Below are 16939 nucleotides of genomic sequence, written 5' to 3'. Positions count from 1 at the left end.
AGGTAGGTTCCAAAAAATTGATCTCTTTTTAAATATAGGAGCAAGTTTTCCAGCTAGGAATTTTGTACTGTCTTTCCCTTTTCCAAGGACAACTCTAAGGTTATTTACCAACTTATATACATGTTCCCCAGTGTGAACCTTTGAAGCTCGACGAGTCTCAATTGTCCCGTCAAAAGCTCTTTTATTCATGTGTATGGGTGATCCGGGCATAGAAGACTACGATGACCTATGTAAACCATTTTCTTATAGTTCTTCAGCTACAGCCCCCCTATTTTATCTAAGCACCATACACATCCATTGTAGCCTTTTAAAGTCAGTCCCGATAGGTTAGCAAGAGTAGACCAATCTTGGATTGTTACGAACAGCATTGCGCATAGGCTAAAGTGCTCACGTTTGTATTCATCCCACACCCGTACGCCATCTTTCCATAGTACAAGGAGATCTTCAAGCAATGGTTTAAGATATATATCGATATCATTGTTAGGTTGATTCGGCCCACTGATCAACAAAGGCACCATAAGAAACTTCTGCTTCATACACAGCCAACATGGAAGGTTGTAGATACAGAGAATCATGGGCCAAGTGCTATGACTATTGCTCATGTTGCCGAAAGGATTCATCCCATTTGTACTCAACCCGAACCTTATATTCCTCTCTTCAACTTTGAATTTCTTGTATTTTATATCGAAGTTCCTCCATTGCATTCCATTAGCAAGGTGTATAAGCATTATGTCTTTCTTGCGCCCTTCGGCGTGCCACCGCATTAACTTGACATTCTCTTTGTTGGCAAACAATATCTTCAGATAGAAGATTATAGGCAAATACCAAACAATCTTAGCGGGGGTCTTTTATCCTTACTCTTCTCCCCTACATCATCACTATCGATATTGTCAACGTTGTGCTTGTACCGTGATGCACCGCAAACATGACATGCTTCCAAGTCTACATCCCCATTGCAATACAGCATGCATAGTTTTCTACATGCATGTATTTTCTCTACTTTAAACCCCAATAAGCAGACAATTTGCTTGGCGTGGTACAAGTTTTTAGACAACTTGTTGCCCTCAGGAAGCAAGTCCCTTAAGATCATAACAACTCATTGAAGCCCATATCAAACCAACCACTGCTAAACTTCATTTGCAGCAATGTCAACATAACATGCAGCTTATTGTGCTCTTGCTTACAGCTGGGAACACCAGTGTTTTATAGTCGTCTATCATGCACTAGAATTTTTTATGTTGTCTATCACTAGTGAAGTCTCCCTCCGCATTGCGCAACATTTCGTCTAGGTTATCATCATAGTTGCCAACAAAAGTATCTTCGAACGCCGACATATCGATGTCTTCGTCAACCATCATATCGTTGTTTCCGTCTTCTTTGACTATAGACTGCTCTTCATGCACATCATCCTCATATTCATCATTCTCAGTCCAGTGGATATAGTCAGGCTTGAAACCCCTACGAAACAAGTGTGCACGGATCTCCTATATGACTAAGAATTGCTTGTCATTCTTGCAATCAATGCACGGACAGCATATATAGTGATCATCATACTTATTTTTTAGCTTCCTGTACGCCGCGGCAACCCGAAAAAAAGTCTCCACGTCATGAAAGAACTCTGGGCCGCGATGGTTAGCCTTGTACATCCATGTCCGGTCCATCTGCAAATTTATGATTATCATTACATTTTAGCAATCATTAAAAAACCATGCAATATTTCAAAATGCACATCTAATTTATTAAATTACCTCACATCTTGATTGCTTCATGTTAGATGGCCCATCACCTTCCGGCACTTGGCCTAGGTCAAAGGACCCACCTTCTAGATACTATCCGTTTGCGACTAGCAGATGGATGTGCTATCCCTATAGCACAATATTCAGATTCAATATGTTGATCTATTTATAGGTGATTTTAATCTTTTTTTCTAATTCACTACTAGAAAATTGGAGCAAGATTTTAATCTATTTAGAGGTGATTTTAACATTTTTTTCTTAAATCACTATTAGAAAATTGAAGATCTAGGTCATGATGGCATAATCACATATATTCAAATCTAGAGCAATAGAGTAAATAAATCTAAACATAAATGAAAAGTAAATCATCTCTATGTGCCCTACAATGAGAAATTACTAAATTAGAGCTCAATTGGAGCTCTAGCTCCTCCCTAAATTCATCACCATGGAGCTATCACATACTTTCAAACTTAGAGCAATCTAGCAAGTAAATCTAAGTAAAAATAAAATGTACATCATCTTATTAAATTTGGAGCACCTTGGGTAGGTAGATTCCTCCAAATTTTGAAGTTTCCAAGTGCTAGGATGGGCACAAATAGCAGGAGTCGAGCAAAACAAAGCTTCTCTCTGTTCTGTTCGAGCTTGGGGAAAAATAAGATGCCTCTTATATACTGTATATTATTAGTACCAGCCCATAACACGAATCAGCACTGATACTGAGTATCAGTGTCGGCTCATGGTTATCAACAGACACTGAAGTATCAATGCCGATTTGTACCTAGAGCCGGCAATAGTATCAGTGTCGGTTCAAACTAGCTCAATCATTGATCGAGCGCGAGATATTATGAATTGACACTTATACTTCATCAGTGTCGGTTCTGATTTAGCCGACACTGATGACCCAATATAGATGATCTGTTCTATTGTAGTGTGCTACCACATTAGATCTAATCTAAGCCTTTAATTTTAGTTTTATATGGTTAGAATTTCAGGTGTCGGTTCCCACTATAACCCTGGAGTGTGATGTAGATGAGGCATAATCAGGTTGGATGTTGATGCCGCACAGTCGGATGGGCGTAGTATAGAGCACCAATGTATATCTATGGATCTATTCTAGTATATCTTAAATAACTAGCTAGTTATTTTGATCCACTCAAAATAACTAATTAGTTGTTTGAGTTGAGCTAAATTCGATCCACGGATCGGGCTTCACGCCATCCCTCTTGCAGTGTCCCGTTCAGGATTCCAATGGAATTGTTGGACAAAAGTACTTCCATGGCGCCCAATTTCTAGTTACAGGCTTGCAGCAGCCAATGGTATCTGTCGATAGTTCGCAACGACATGCGCGACCGTCTATGTTTCGGACGTATGCAGCCTGCCTGCGAAACCGGTGCGAAGAAGCCGCGCTACCGCGGTCTCGGGTCGCTGGCCGGTCACTCGGTCGTCGCCGGCCTCTCCACCACCCACGTCAGGGACGTCAACTTGTCACCACCCGTCCTCGTTCTCTGTAACCCGCCAATTTCTCCGCATGCCATGCACGCACGCACGCATGCAACCTACTAACGTGCATGCAGCCTACAAATGCATACGTACCTCCCTGCTGTATGCCTCCCTTCATCAACCTATCAACCACCACCCGAATTCTCTCACAGGCGAACGAAAGCTCGGTCCGATCGGCACAGGTTCGCACGCACCATGGCAGGGTCCAACGCCGTCCTGATCCTCCTCGTCCTTGCAGCGGCCGTGGTCGCCGCAGTGTCCGCCAGCTCCTCAGAGGAGTCCAGCGCCAAGCCGACCGTCCTGATACCCGTGGCGGACACCCCGGTCGGCTCGTTCGAGGGCGCCGATGGGCCTGTCGCCGACGACGCCCTGGACGACGAGGATGCCGCGCCAGTGGGGGCACCCATCGGTACCTCCATGATGGAACCCAAGCCGGAGCTCACTAACACGCCCCCCACCGAAAGTGATTCAGCGGGTACCAGCGGCAAAACTGCTGCTTCCTTCCTCGTGGGTGGCCCTGTCGCTGCTGTAGCAGCTGCTGTGGCAGCCGCCGGCGTCTTTGCCTTCTAAGGGGAGGAGTGGGCATGCTGTTAGAACGGTGTTAATGCAGATTGTGATGCGTTACACTACCAAGATATGCACGTACGTGCCTTTGTTTTATTCCTCTTTCCACACGCCTCTTTTCTTTTCTTTTCTCTTTGTTCTAACATTTCTGTTGACATGAGACTGTTAGGGACAATATGAAAATCCAAATTGACGAGAAACTTTGTACTAGTATCTATCATACATAAATTTCTTTTATGTAGAAGTAGAGCCACAAAAGTGTAACATTACATATTTGCTCTCATGGGTCAATCTACCTATGAGACTATTTGATGCCATCCAATTTCCATAGTTTTTTTTCGGGTTTTGAGCGAAACCACACTGATGAAGTGTACCCAAACAACATAAGATTTTATGACATTTGTACCACTATCTCAGAAAGAGTTATAACAAATGATTGTTAAACTCTATCATAGATGTGTTTCGTTTTTATCTGTACAAAAGTGTTTATCATAGACGGATCTGAATAACAACTATGGCTGCACAAATGTTAGTTTCGCAAGTCTCACAAATGGATTTTGTTGAATAAATGTTTGTGTATACGTAGTCTTACAAATGGTTTTTGTTCATAACTGTTTGTGACTCTCAGATGGTTTTCAATGGAGTTTCTAAGAAATCGTCTATGTTCTATAACACAGACTGTCTTTCACATCAAATTTCACACACGTGTTACTTTAAGAAACGTTTGTATCTGTGTATTCCCGATGTATTTTAAAAAAAACCGTATGTGTGCTCGTGACCATCTATTTTGCTCCCAGGCTACCATCCGAACGTACTACAATCTCAAAACATTATGAAATATAGGCAATTAATATCACACAAATATATGACAATAACAGTGCACAGAAATAGAACTCGTTATCAAATTTACACAATGTAATAACACAAGAGCAAATGTACACATCTGCATCACATACCATACACATCACATACATTTTCTATCCATACATCACATAGTTCAAACCCAGACATCACCAACATGAATGAAACTCCCCTTTCTTGTCTATTACTTGAGTAGCTAAGAAAAGGATGAGTAATCCTCGGATTTCACATTGTTTTGAAATTGGCAGTTGGGTTGTTGGCAGTCTGAAAGTCAATCGATAAGGAAAAAATGTAAGTAATGAGCATGTGTAAATCAAGATTAAAATAACAGTGATGATTTACCAACCTTTGGATCTTCACCCCTGCTCATATCATTGATCATTTGCATATAGCAGGCAACGTAGAAGCCATGTGTGTTACATTTAGTTGCTGGTAACGCTAGAAAGCATAAAAATATATATATGTAAAGTTGGTTAGAGACAAAGTAATAATAAGAACGTATTTAAAAGATTTTACTATACCGGGAATTTGAAAGAATGGTATAGTTTGGTTGACCCGTTCGTCTGTGCACCTCCTTTCCGACGGATGTATCTCTCGAAAGCTCTACATGCATACAACAAAAACATAAATTTGAGTTCTAGAATTAGAAAAGAACCTGAAATGGACTTAGTCTGACAGAACTCACGTATCGATAACTGTTTGCACTCTATAATAGTCATGTGGTTGTGTCTTTATGAAATCCATGTACCATACCCTGTTGACTTTAGAAATTATAACCACTAAAAACTAATGATCATCAGTGTTATAGAGAAAAATGAAGTAGTCCATGGTGCTGATAAGTGACAATGGCTTTGCAAGGAATTTAAGGACAAGTTCTTGGTCTGATTCAATGCTTTGTAGGGCGAAAATATCATGGTCAAGATATGCAACAAGGTGTTTGTTCACCATATTTTCTTGTATCAAATGCATATATATACATAAGAAACGAGTTAGATGATATATGTATATATATAGTGCTATAAATGATTGAAAGGTACGTTTGAAAATCCATTATAATGTGAAGCACCTCAGGAGTGACATGTCCAGAGCATCAAGGTTAAAGAGGTCAAACAAATCATTGAAGCCAACAGGGAAGGAGCCTTCACCGTTGTGCAAATGCTTTGGACCATATTTGACAAAGATGTCTATCCTTTTTGCCTTCACTGATCCATGTAGTAATTATGGAGACGAGTACATGCAGGACCTAGAATTGAGATGTCATAAGGGGTATGCATCGAGTGGCCATACTTGTATTAGGGGGTGTGAGAACCGTCTAAATTATATTTGAAATAAGAAAATCTACCGATCATCCAATAAGAGAGCTAGCACATGCCCATCTCTTGGCATGTCATGTGCTAATCCACATCTCAAAGCCACAATCACAGCCACAAATGGTTAAAGCGAATACAATCCCGGTAATCTCGTTAAGTGTTTTATGCCAAAGATCGAAACACACATATTTACAACAAGCTTTATCATAATAAGACATAAGAAAGAGAAAGTAATTTAAATATATTACAAGTCTTTAGAATCATTACAAGTTCCACAATTTAAAGTACTACATGCTGATATTAAAGAATGAGAGCCAATTAACATATTCGGGCTCTCCAAAATGACATCAAACGAGTGCTACAATTAACGAAATACATCAAGTTCAAATCCTAGCAAGTTAATATCACTACGCGGTAAAAAGTATCATCTAAAAACAGCAAAAGAGGAGGTGCAGTTTTCCCTAAAGCACCACTGAGTGACCACAAGTAGCACATCACTACTCTTGCCTAAAGTAGCCATAGACTAACTCATCCTCATCAACAAAAACTCAGCAATAGCATAATGAGTACGAAAGGTACTCTCAAGAGTTACTCATATGGGTACATATAATAACCCAACTATAAGAATTATGCAATTGGAATGAGTAGCAAGGAGTAGGTCACAAGGTTAAGTTGAATTGAGCAAAAAGCACATTAAACGACATATGGTGTAAGCAACTAACATAAAAAACAACATAAGCTATTCTCATATGACAACAAGTACATAAACATAGCCAACAAGTAAACAAGGTCTTCTCAACATAGACATGCACAAGCCAACTCCCAACATACCACATACAACTACATTCACCCAATTATTGGAAACTCGATGATTAATGCAGATGGATATTAAGCATGCTCATGACCGAGAGCGTGGCAATTTGAACTGATCTTACACCCAAGAGGGGAGTACAGCTTTACCCATACGATACGAGTCCGTCCTCTCGACCCTCGTGACAACATTTTTCTCACCCATTCTCGCCCGGTTGACCCATCTCCATGGTGCCGAGTACCTAGCCCCGATAGGGTACACACTAGGTCCCTCGTTCCTCTATTTTATCACATACACGTAACTCTTTTCCACACACACACCATGGAGTCATATGCTAAATGTTGGTATGCAATGAGATAATTGGCTCATTTTTCCCTATTTAGATATGTGGTAGTACAAAAAATGCTTAAGCCAACGGTAAACCATGGTCAGTACTTAAATGATCTAGGCAGGTCTATGACATCCGAGACTCCATTCCCGAACCATCCCTATTATCTGCCCAAATATCGCCTCATTCTCATGAACTCATTAACCCTTAATGTTTAAATTTAATGAAACACAAATATACCCTAAAGCTTGTGAACGATAAGCCTTGCTAGTATAGACAATGCAACATATAGGATCCACCTTCAAAATCCAATATTGATTCGCTAAAGGTGCATGACATACATTTAGTGATAATTTGTTTAAATTAAACAACACATAGATCCAACTTAAAATAAGGGTGGAATATGCATAGATGCTTGCCTTGATTTTTGACTTCACAATCAACATCGACAACCTCTGGATCACTCTCAATCACGCCAACATTGTTCTCCAGCCTTCATTCTCTAATAAAAGAGTGTGTGCAATGCGATGAGCATGAGTGAAATGCAATGCAATGTGATCCGAATCCCATGAAAATGCACATGAATGTAGTAAGTAAGGAATCATGTGCGGTAATACGCACAAACACATGTTCTAAAAGAATTAACAAGATTCCGTCCAAAAAGACCCATAATTAAAAGAACAAGCATTAAAAACGAGGTTGACATTAAGAAAGTACCTAACATGTCATTCATTATTTTTCATGTGTAGGGGTACACAAATAAGCGATTTTAGAAGTGGTCTCAGCCCTAAATTATTTTTATTAATTTTTGTACAATTTTTAGAAGTTAACAGTGTGAGACCAAACATGTGCTAAAACAATGGGCTAAATTCTACTAACGTACTGGCCAATATTTTTTTCCTAGAGATTAATCCATATATAAAGATCAATAGAACTAGATTCACCCATAATTACCTTCTGTTGGTCTGTGAGGAACACCCATCATTCAGCATCGTAAGGGATATTTATATTGTTGGTGATATGCCCTAGAAGCAATCATAGAGATGATTATATCATGTTTATATTTATGTAATTTTGAACAATATGTTATTCGGTTCCTTACATTAATTTGCAAGTATATGAATTGTTTGTGAAGCTCTTTGTTTTATTGTGATTTGTTCTAAGTGAACCCTATTCATATATCATTAGGTGGGACCATAATGATTCATAGACTAGCATATGTATTGATTGATGATCATATTTCACATATTATATATATAGAGATATCAAATCAATAATGTGGACACATGTTAGAGAACATGATATTGGATCGACCCACATTAAGATACTACTAGGATTGTTATATGATGTGTCGTTAGTTGTAATCTCAAATGGTGTACCTGCAGAATACTTAGACCTAAGATCGTCATTGATTCCTAGATTGTGTAATGGCACTCAGAAGGGCTAGCAAACCTACTCTATGACTGGGTAGTTATAAGGTAGCTTTTGGATTTTCCATGAAATATGTTGTGGGGTGTGAGCGATCAAGATGAAATTTGCCCCTCCTGTATAACGGAAGAGATATCTCTAAGCCCCTTTAATGTGGTTAGATTAGAAAGTGCATGGTCATGCCAATTTGATTAAAGAGTTAATCACGAGTTTAGTAATCCGTTACAAGATTGAGTGAATTGTCAAGCTATCACAAGGATGGCACATGTCTTACCTTGAGCTTGACTGGTATCGTGAGACAAAGGAATTGGTGCAAGTGTATATCAATGTTTAGCCGGTATGATCTTTATGTATATTCGGGTGTCAATAAGCCCTGCTAGGAACCGCTGTTGATTTTGGTTCAAAAAGGGGTCTTCGAGTCATAGCTGTTTGTACATAAACCTAACAAGTCACACACTTAATGGGTTGGAACAGGACACACAAATTGGATTCGTAAGAGGGTTTAATCAGATCCGTGAAGAATTAGAGTCCTAATGGGATACCAATGTGGGAGCCCATATTAGGATCTATATAGGTGTAGGGAGGGCGCACACGGTTAAGCCACTCCTAAACCCTAGCCACGCCCTCTCCACCCGACCTCTCGAAACCCTAGTTGCATGTGCAGTGCTAGCACACCAGTGTTCAATGTTCCACCCAGTACGTGTCGGTATGTGGAGGTGATGCTGCTATTACGATGCTGATCAGCTCAATGTCACTCTCGACAAGTAATTGTGACTAGTTAGAACACTCCCAACACGGAAACCGGACTAGGTAGTTGATCCCAACTAGGAGGTCAATCATCTACGACAACCCTACTGAGTTCGACTACTTCCTCTACATTGACGTGCACGACATGGATCGGTCTGCTCCAACTCTTTTTCTGTTGCACTGCACATCTAGTGGTAATGATATATGATCTCCTACCCATATGGTTTCCTAGTTAAACGCAGTAGAAAAGTTTTATTTTGCGCTAGCGTAGCCTACCTGTTCCTAACATATATATTTCTGAAGGTTACTAAGAAACCATGTCCATCGTTTCGCATTCTCGTATTCGACAATAGCTGATGCTACAAGGTAAATCTAATTATTTGCATCCCTTCCAATAGCTGACAAAAACTCCCCATTCATAGGACCCCTCAGGAAGCTATCATCAAGTCCAATGACTCTCATCCAACCATTTAAGAATCTCCTTCAACATGCATCCAAGCAAATGTAAATTCTTTGAAACACATGGTCCTCTTCCTCTGGACCAAGGGAAACATGCACACTGCTTTCAAGATTACTTTGCTTCAACTCAAGAGCATAGTCAAACAACCTTGACTACTCACCACTGAAAGGATCAAGTGGCCCAAGTGGGGGGTGACTTAGGCCCTAATTAAAACAATTTCAACCGAACTCTAGACAAGTAGACAACCTTATCCTAGATGAATAGTAAAGCAACTACAGCGACCAAATTTGATAGAATGCTAAGTCAGAAAACATGCAAGCTACAACAAGAAGAGAATTACAGAATATTAGTTTGCAAGAAAGTAAATACGGAAAAGTAAAGAGATGGGCAAGAAGACACTAAATTTTTCCCTAAGTATAGAGAAGTTGGCACTCCCCCCTAATCCTTATTGGAGCATACACTAAGAATATCGCTCCCCCTTGAGTCACCAAGACTCAAGTGCTCCCTAGTGATAGCTATTTCTCCATCTCCATATTGGTGGGCTTCAAACCAAGTACGAAGCTTCCTCTTGAGGCTCCCACAAGAACTCCAACAGCTCACCAAGATACCTCCAATCATCATGACTGGCTAGGTGTTGCCAACCACTAAGAGTAACTAGCCAATAGCTTCACTTGACCCAAATCAAATCTAGACTACAGCTAGATGCACACTTGCTACTCTCCTTACACTAATGATGTCCTTAATCTTCAATTAAGACCTTTGCAAATCACTCTAGTGCACACCTTTGCCTCTTGATCACACACTCAATGTTTCAGCACTTCTAAATCACAAGATTACTCGGGGAGATGAAATGGGGGAGGGGGTATATATAGGCTAGAGAACCAAAATTAGCCGTTTCCCAACCACCCACATTTTTCGTGAACGCCAGATGATCCGGCGTGCACATGCTCCAAACACCGGACCATTTGGTGTGAGTCGTCCACCCAAAACTAGCTGTTACTAGCCATTACTGCACTAAATGCTTCGGTGAAACCTCTGATGTATACGTCGGACCATCCTACATGTAAATGTCCATTTTCGAGTGAGCATAACCTCTGGACTATAATTCGGCGATGCCTTAAATATGTGCGCCGAACCATCCAGCGTGTATAAGTCCATTTCTAGTGAATATAAAGAAATCCTCTGGACTTTACTCCGGCGATGCGTTCGACATATGCGCCGGACCATTCAGCGTGTTCAACTCGAAATCCTTCTTTTGAAAAATACTCCGGTGCTACCAACTTCTCTTTCCCGGATCATCCGGTGTGTACAAGAGCGTTGAGATAAAAAAAACTCCAATGTGTACAACGCCTTCACCGTCGGACCATCCAGCAAGTATAGAGTTTTCAGAATTTATCCAATTCAAACTTCTTTAAGTCATATCATCACTTCAACTCATTCATGGGTTTCTCTGGGCTATCTAGTGCTAGAATTTCACGAGTGTGCATCCAACCAAATCTAAACTCAACTAGGTCAAGCTACTACTCTTAGTCCCTCTTTATAGTACGGTCAAAGAACAAAAGAGAACTTATGCTACTTTAAGTGTCCTTCATCTCCTTGTGACACTTAGAACTACAAGATCTTTAATCTTGACGTTCACATCCTTTGATTGCTCAACCATTCAATTAAGGAACCAAGATCACCCAACAATATTGTGAACTAATCTTTTAATTGCCCTTCAAAAGAAACTTGTTAGACACAATGATATGATTGTCATTAATCACCGAAAAACTTACCCCATACCTAAGGGCCTAGGTGCTACAACCACTCTAAGAATCCATTACCTTTTAGATAAACCTTGCCTTTGCTCTACTAACCATTGTGATCAACACATCCACACCCATCCCTTCTTGTACTTTCATAATTATCATAGATTCTACTTGTGGAGAACCTTTTATTTTTCAGGTTTGGGGAACATGCATGATTGGGATTATATATTACAATTTGAAACCAATAAGTCCTCGAGTTGTGTGAAACATGCGGAATACAAGGACAACCTTTCCACCTGCAAACAACCCTAAGCATCTTCTTGTCATTTTGGGAAACCAGATATTTACCTTCATCTTCAATGCATATCGTTCTATTGCATCCTTCAATGGTTCCTTGCCTCTATAGCACATGTCCATAGCAAAGTGGGGAATCTCATAACGACAATCAAATATTGAAAACCTGCACTTCCTTGTCTTAGCACCACCATAACTGTCATCATCATATGATGCATCCTATCTGAGTTGTTCGTGTTTGGATCCAACCCTGGGAGAAATTCCAATGCAATTGGGGTCTCCACTGGGATGTCTATCTTTTGTTTGATTTGTTGCTTGCAAGATCAATTTTTGTAGAGAGGGTTGCAGTTGCTGGTTTAGCGAAGTTCTTCTCACCGGATGGTCCGACGCTCTAAATGTTGTGAATGTTGGAGTATTCAAGTCAGTACTAAAAATTTAACTATACACCAGATGATCCGATGTTACCCTGAAAAATGTCGGAGCAATATTTGCAAAGAGTGTTGCAAAGGGTTGCCTGGCTTGCTTCCACTCGCCGTATGATCCGGCCACTAGAGTTCTACATGTTGGAGTATTTGTCATAGGTTTTCTTGCAGAGAAGATTGCATCAGCCATGCTTGGTAGAGTTCTACTCGCCGGATGATCTGGCATATGAACTTATGTTTCATTGGAGCATTTTGCAACGGCTAATGACAGTTTCCAACGACTAGTTAACGGTTAATTTTTTAGAGGTGTTAACATTGGATGTTCTGATGTGAGAAGATAGTGGTACGCCGGACCTTCCAACGTTCACAGAAAATTAGGGTTGTTGGGCAACAGCTAGATTTGTATCTCTAGCCTATAAATATCTCCTCAATTGGTTTCAGTTGGCTCTCTTGCGACCCCAGAAGAGCTCATACATTGTGTGTGTCATCAAGAAGCAAGAGAGTGCACTTGATCAGATTCCAAAGTTCTTAATTGAAGGTTAAGGACATCTTTAGTGCTTGAAGAGTAGCAAATGTGCATCTAGCTGTAGTATAGGCTTGATCTTGGTCAAGTGAAACTATTAGCTTGTTACTCTTGGTGGTTGCAATACCTAACTGGTCTTTGGTGATTGGAGGTGTCTCGGTGCTGAAAGGATCAAATGGCCCATAGTGGGGGTGAATTGGGCTACTAAAAGTTTACTCCTACCGAATTTTAGAACAAGTAGCAACCTTAGCCTAGATAAATTGAAAAATGACTACACGATCAAACTAGGTGGAAGCATGAAAAAAAAGCAAGCTAAAACACAAAGTAAATGTGGAAAGTAAAGTTTACAAATAAGTAGAAGCTCAAATGTAAATACGGGAAAATAAGGAGATGGACAAGAGAACACCAAATTTTTCCTAAGGTATCAAGGAGTTGGAACTCCCCCTAGTCCTTGTTGGAGAATCCACAAAGGATATCGCTCCCCTTGAGTCACGAAGTCCCAAGTGCTCACTCATGATTTCCGCTTCTCTATCTCCGAATTGGAGGGCATCAAACCAAGTACGTAGCTCTTTCTAGGGCTCCCACAGGAACTCCAAGAGCTCACCGAGACACCTCCAACCACCAAAGACCGGCTAGGTGTTGCCAACCACCAAGAGTAACAAGCCAATAGCTTCACTTGACCAAGATCAAGCCTAGACTATAGCTAAATGCACACTTAAAACTCTCCAAGCACTAAAAATGTCCTTAACCTTGAATTAAAAACTTTGGAATTTACTCAAGTGCACTCTCTTGCTTCTTGATGACACACACAGTATATAAGCTCTACTAGAGTCGCAAGAGAGATAATCGAAACCAAGTGAGGGGGTATTTATAGGCTAGAGATACAAATTTAGTCATTGCCTAACAACCTATTTTTTTGTTAACACCGGATGATCCGGTGAGTATCTCCTTACAGTCACCGGACAATCCGGTGAGTACAAATTCAAAGCCCCACTATGCCAGCTGTCATTAGCCATTACTACTAAAAAAGATCTGGTGGATTCATCCAGTCCAACTTAGTTCATCACCAGACCATCCGGTGTGACTTTTTTTATTAACACCAGCTGATCCAGTGAGTATCTCCTTATAATCGGACAATCTGGTGAGTACAAACTTCAGAGCCCCACTGTTCTAACTGTCATTAGCAGTTACTACTGAAAAAAGATCCAGTGGATTCATCCAGTGACTTAGTTCATCGCTGGACCATCCGATCAGAAGAACCAAGCCAGACTACATGTTGCAATCTTCTCTACAAAAATTATTCTGGTGATTTCTCTTTGCCATCACCGTACCATCCGGTGAGTGTAGCTTCTTCTGTAACCAAAAATTCTTTTATGCAAGAAATGCTCTGGTGCTCCCATCTTTCCATCACTAGATAATCCGATGAGTTCAACTTCAATTTCACCTGGCAAAATTGCTTCTGCTGAAAAAACTTTGGTGCCCTCACGGGGGTAACACTGGACCATCCGGTGCAACACTTCAGAAAATTCAGGACATGTGTCACCAAGAAAATGTTCCGATGATACCAGTAAGTTAACCACCGGACCATCCGGTCTTCTCATTTGTTTTCTGTCTACCAAGAGAAATGCTTTGGTGAGAACTAGAGTCACATCATCGGACTATCCAGTGAGGCTAACTTCACTGAGCTCATCCAATTCAATCTTTTCTTAAGCTCTAACTTCATGACATCTCAACCATGGACTTATATGTCACACCTGGTTTTAACGGACAAAATTAGATGCAGCTTATGTGTGCCTAGGATGTTCAACACACATAAGGACGTCACAGGTGAAGTAACAAAAGCAATACTTTTATTAAATAAACGTTAAACTCTTACAATAATTGACATATATTGTCTTCTATGAAGATATCTGCAGCGGAACAAAAGCACTGGTGCCAAAAAATACCGCAGGCAACCGACCAGGAGGCACATGCCGTAGAACGTCACAACCTCGTCTTGATAGTCTTCAACATCTTCACTCACTGAGCAGCAGCACACATGTCGCATGGTATAGGAAAAATAGCAAGTGTAAGCACATGACGCGCTCAGCAAGTGTAGGAAAGATAATGATATGCGGGCTTATATCAAGAATAGGCTAACACATGGTATATTTGCGTAAATGCGAGTAATGAAAACATATTTGGACTCAAAAGACATTAAACAATTAAGTGAATATAACAATACAGCCCAACACCTAGCATACAAGGCTCCCCACCTTGCATACCATAACCGTCTAGTACTCCGTGTACTATAACCAAAACCATAAACAAACCCATGACCACAACCCATAATCACATCCCACTAATCATGTGAGGATCCAAGTCTCCTATAACTGTGGGCACGATGTTATAACAGTTTTACACTCTACAGAGGTTGTCCAACTTTTAGGCACGAGTCATGATTTCCATGTTAACGTGTTCGCGAAACACTTAACACACCAGTGGTGTGTCGCCAGGAGAATCAGTACGAAGCATGGTCCATTGATTAAGTCTTGGTACTCCAACGAATGTCAGTCAGGTGTCCAATTGATATGCTAACCCTTATTCATATCGGCCTCGTGTTTGGTACGGTATTTCTTGGGTTGTTGCTCCACGAACCGGTCCATATATGTGACACTTGGGTAAAGATTATCCAACAGAGAAATAACCAACAAAACCTAACATCTCTACTTAGAACTTATCCATAAGCCCACCACCATTATCAAACCAACAGAGAAATAACCAACAAATTTCTTGGAACGTATCCACAAGCCCACCACATAAACCATCATAATCAAACCAACTCTTTTCTCAAGTCCTGGGGTTCCATGTTACTAACAAGTTCATCATCACCATTGCATTTATCCACTGAACATGTATATGACACTTCCGAACATCCCAAAAGTATAGCTAAGCAATTCTACCTAAGAGACTCATATCAACTACCACTTAGGCTTCAAGAAATGTAAAGGAAGAACTAGGTAAACCCTAACATAGGTGACTACCCATCATATTGACAGACATTGCATACAATTTGTAAAATAAAACATTTAAATACATAGGTTCAAGATAATCAAGGACACTTGCCTTTTACCCAATGCTGCTCAGTGTTGTCGAAATTTTGGTCTTGAAATCCCTCAAACTGCTCCGAAATATTATCGACTAATCGCGAGAACTACCAACAAACAACACAAAGTAAACACTAAGAACAACATAGCAAACATCATTAAAACACTTTAAAACACTATGATTGGATAGGTCTGATTTTAGAAACATTTAGATGCAAGCATCGTCTAAATCAGAGTTCAGATGAAAAGAGAACAGCTTTCAGAAGATGGATTAGGCTAAAAAGGAAATGTTGATTTACCGGAACTATCTTCCTATGGGAAAAAGATTTTATTGTGCAATCACTGTGTCAGGCTTGATAACATCATAATGCATGGTTCAAGAAGTGTAGGGCAGACCAGACTTCGTTGACTAGGCTAGGAACGATGACGCAGTCTGACTTGGTATCCTATGCAACTATCATCTTGGATTAAATAAGGGATACGCTGAGATCTAGTATCGACCACCTATGATGCATCAAAAAGGCTAAATGTTGCGCTTCTCTGTTAAGGATACTACCGGTGACTCTGTGTAGCGGCGGTGGTTCGGGTTTCATTGGAGATGGCGATCGGACGTGTGGCCACTGACATCGATGTAGGGATTCGATGGCGTTTCAGTGAAACGAGTGAAGCATGGCGTAGAACGTTGAAAGACTAACTCAGCGGTATGGTTGGTTTTGGAAGGGGTCATATGAGGTAGCGGCAAAACAGCGATGACTGCTGTTAGGTTTGGTGGTGACCGCGAACAGACACAGCAACAAAGATACTCACATTTTAGGAGATTGGCTATGAAATTTGAGAAACCGTTTGAACAGAGATGTTCATATATCGCAGGAACACAATGCTATAGCATGAGTTTTGGTAGATCATCCCCTCAGAGGAAGAACGATCAACGGAGATGAGACGGGTGATGGCTGCAACGTGTTGTGGTTGGCAATGGCGTCCTGGTCGTGTCGCTGCACAAACGGGTATGAGCTCCGAGAATCATGTAGAAGAATCGATGGGACACGCCGTGACGTAGTTGGTGCATCCATACGGCTTTCGGATTGACGGAGAATGCGAATGCAAATCCGGTGCGCGAGCAG

The 16939-nt window shown here is 40.7% G+C and overlaps 1 protein-coding gene across 1 annotated transcript; it reads left to right on the top strand.

The window, feature by feature from the left end:
- The first annotated feature begins 3431 nt into the window (after positions 1-3431).
- On the top strand, positions 3432-3806 carry LOC133890225 (uncharacterized). Its single transcript, XM_062330672.1, has one exon. The coding sequence runs from the start codon at positions 3432-3434 to the stop codon at positions 3804-3806; it is 375 nt and encodes a 124-aa protein (XP_062186656.1).
- Positions 3807-16939: the final 13133 nt, after the last annotated feature.

The sequence above is a fragment of the Phragmites australis genome, chromosome 14 (genome assembly GCF_958298935.1).
Source record: "Phragmites australis chromosome 14, lpPhrAust1.1, whole genome shotgun sequence".
NCBI lineage: Eukaryota > Viridiplantae > Streptophyta > Magnoliopsida > Poales > Poaceae > Phragmites > Phragmites australis.
The sequence above is the reverse complement of the archived record's forward strand: the minus strand, read 5'-3'. Positions and strand labels throughout refer to the sequence as shown.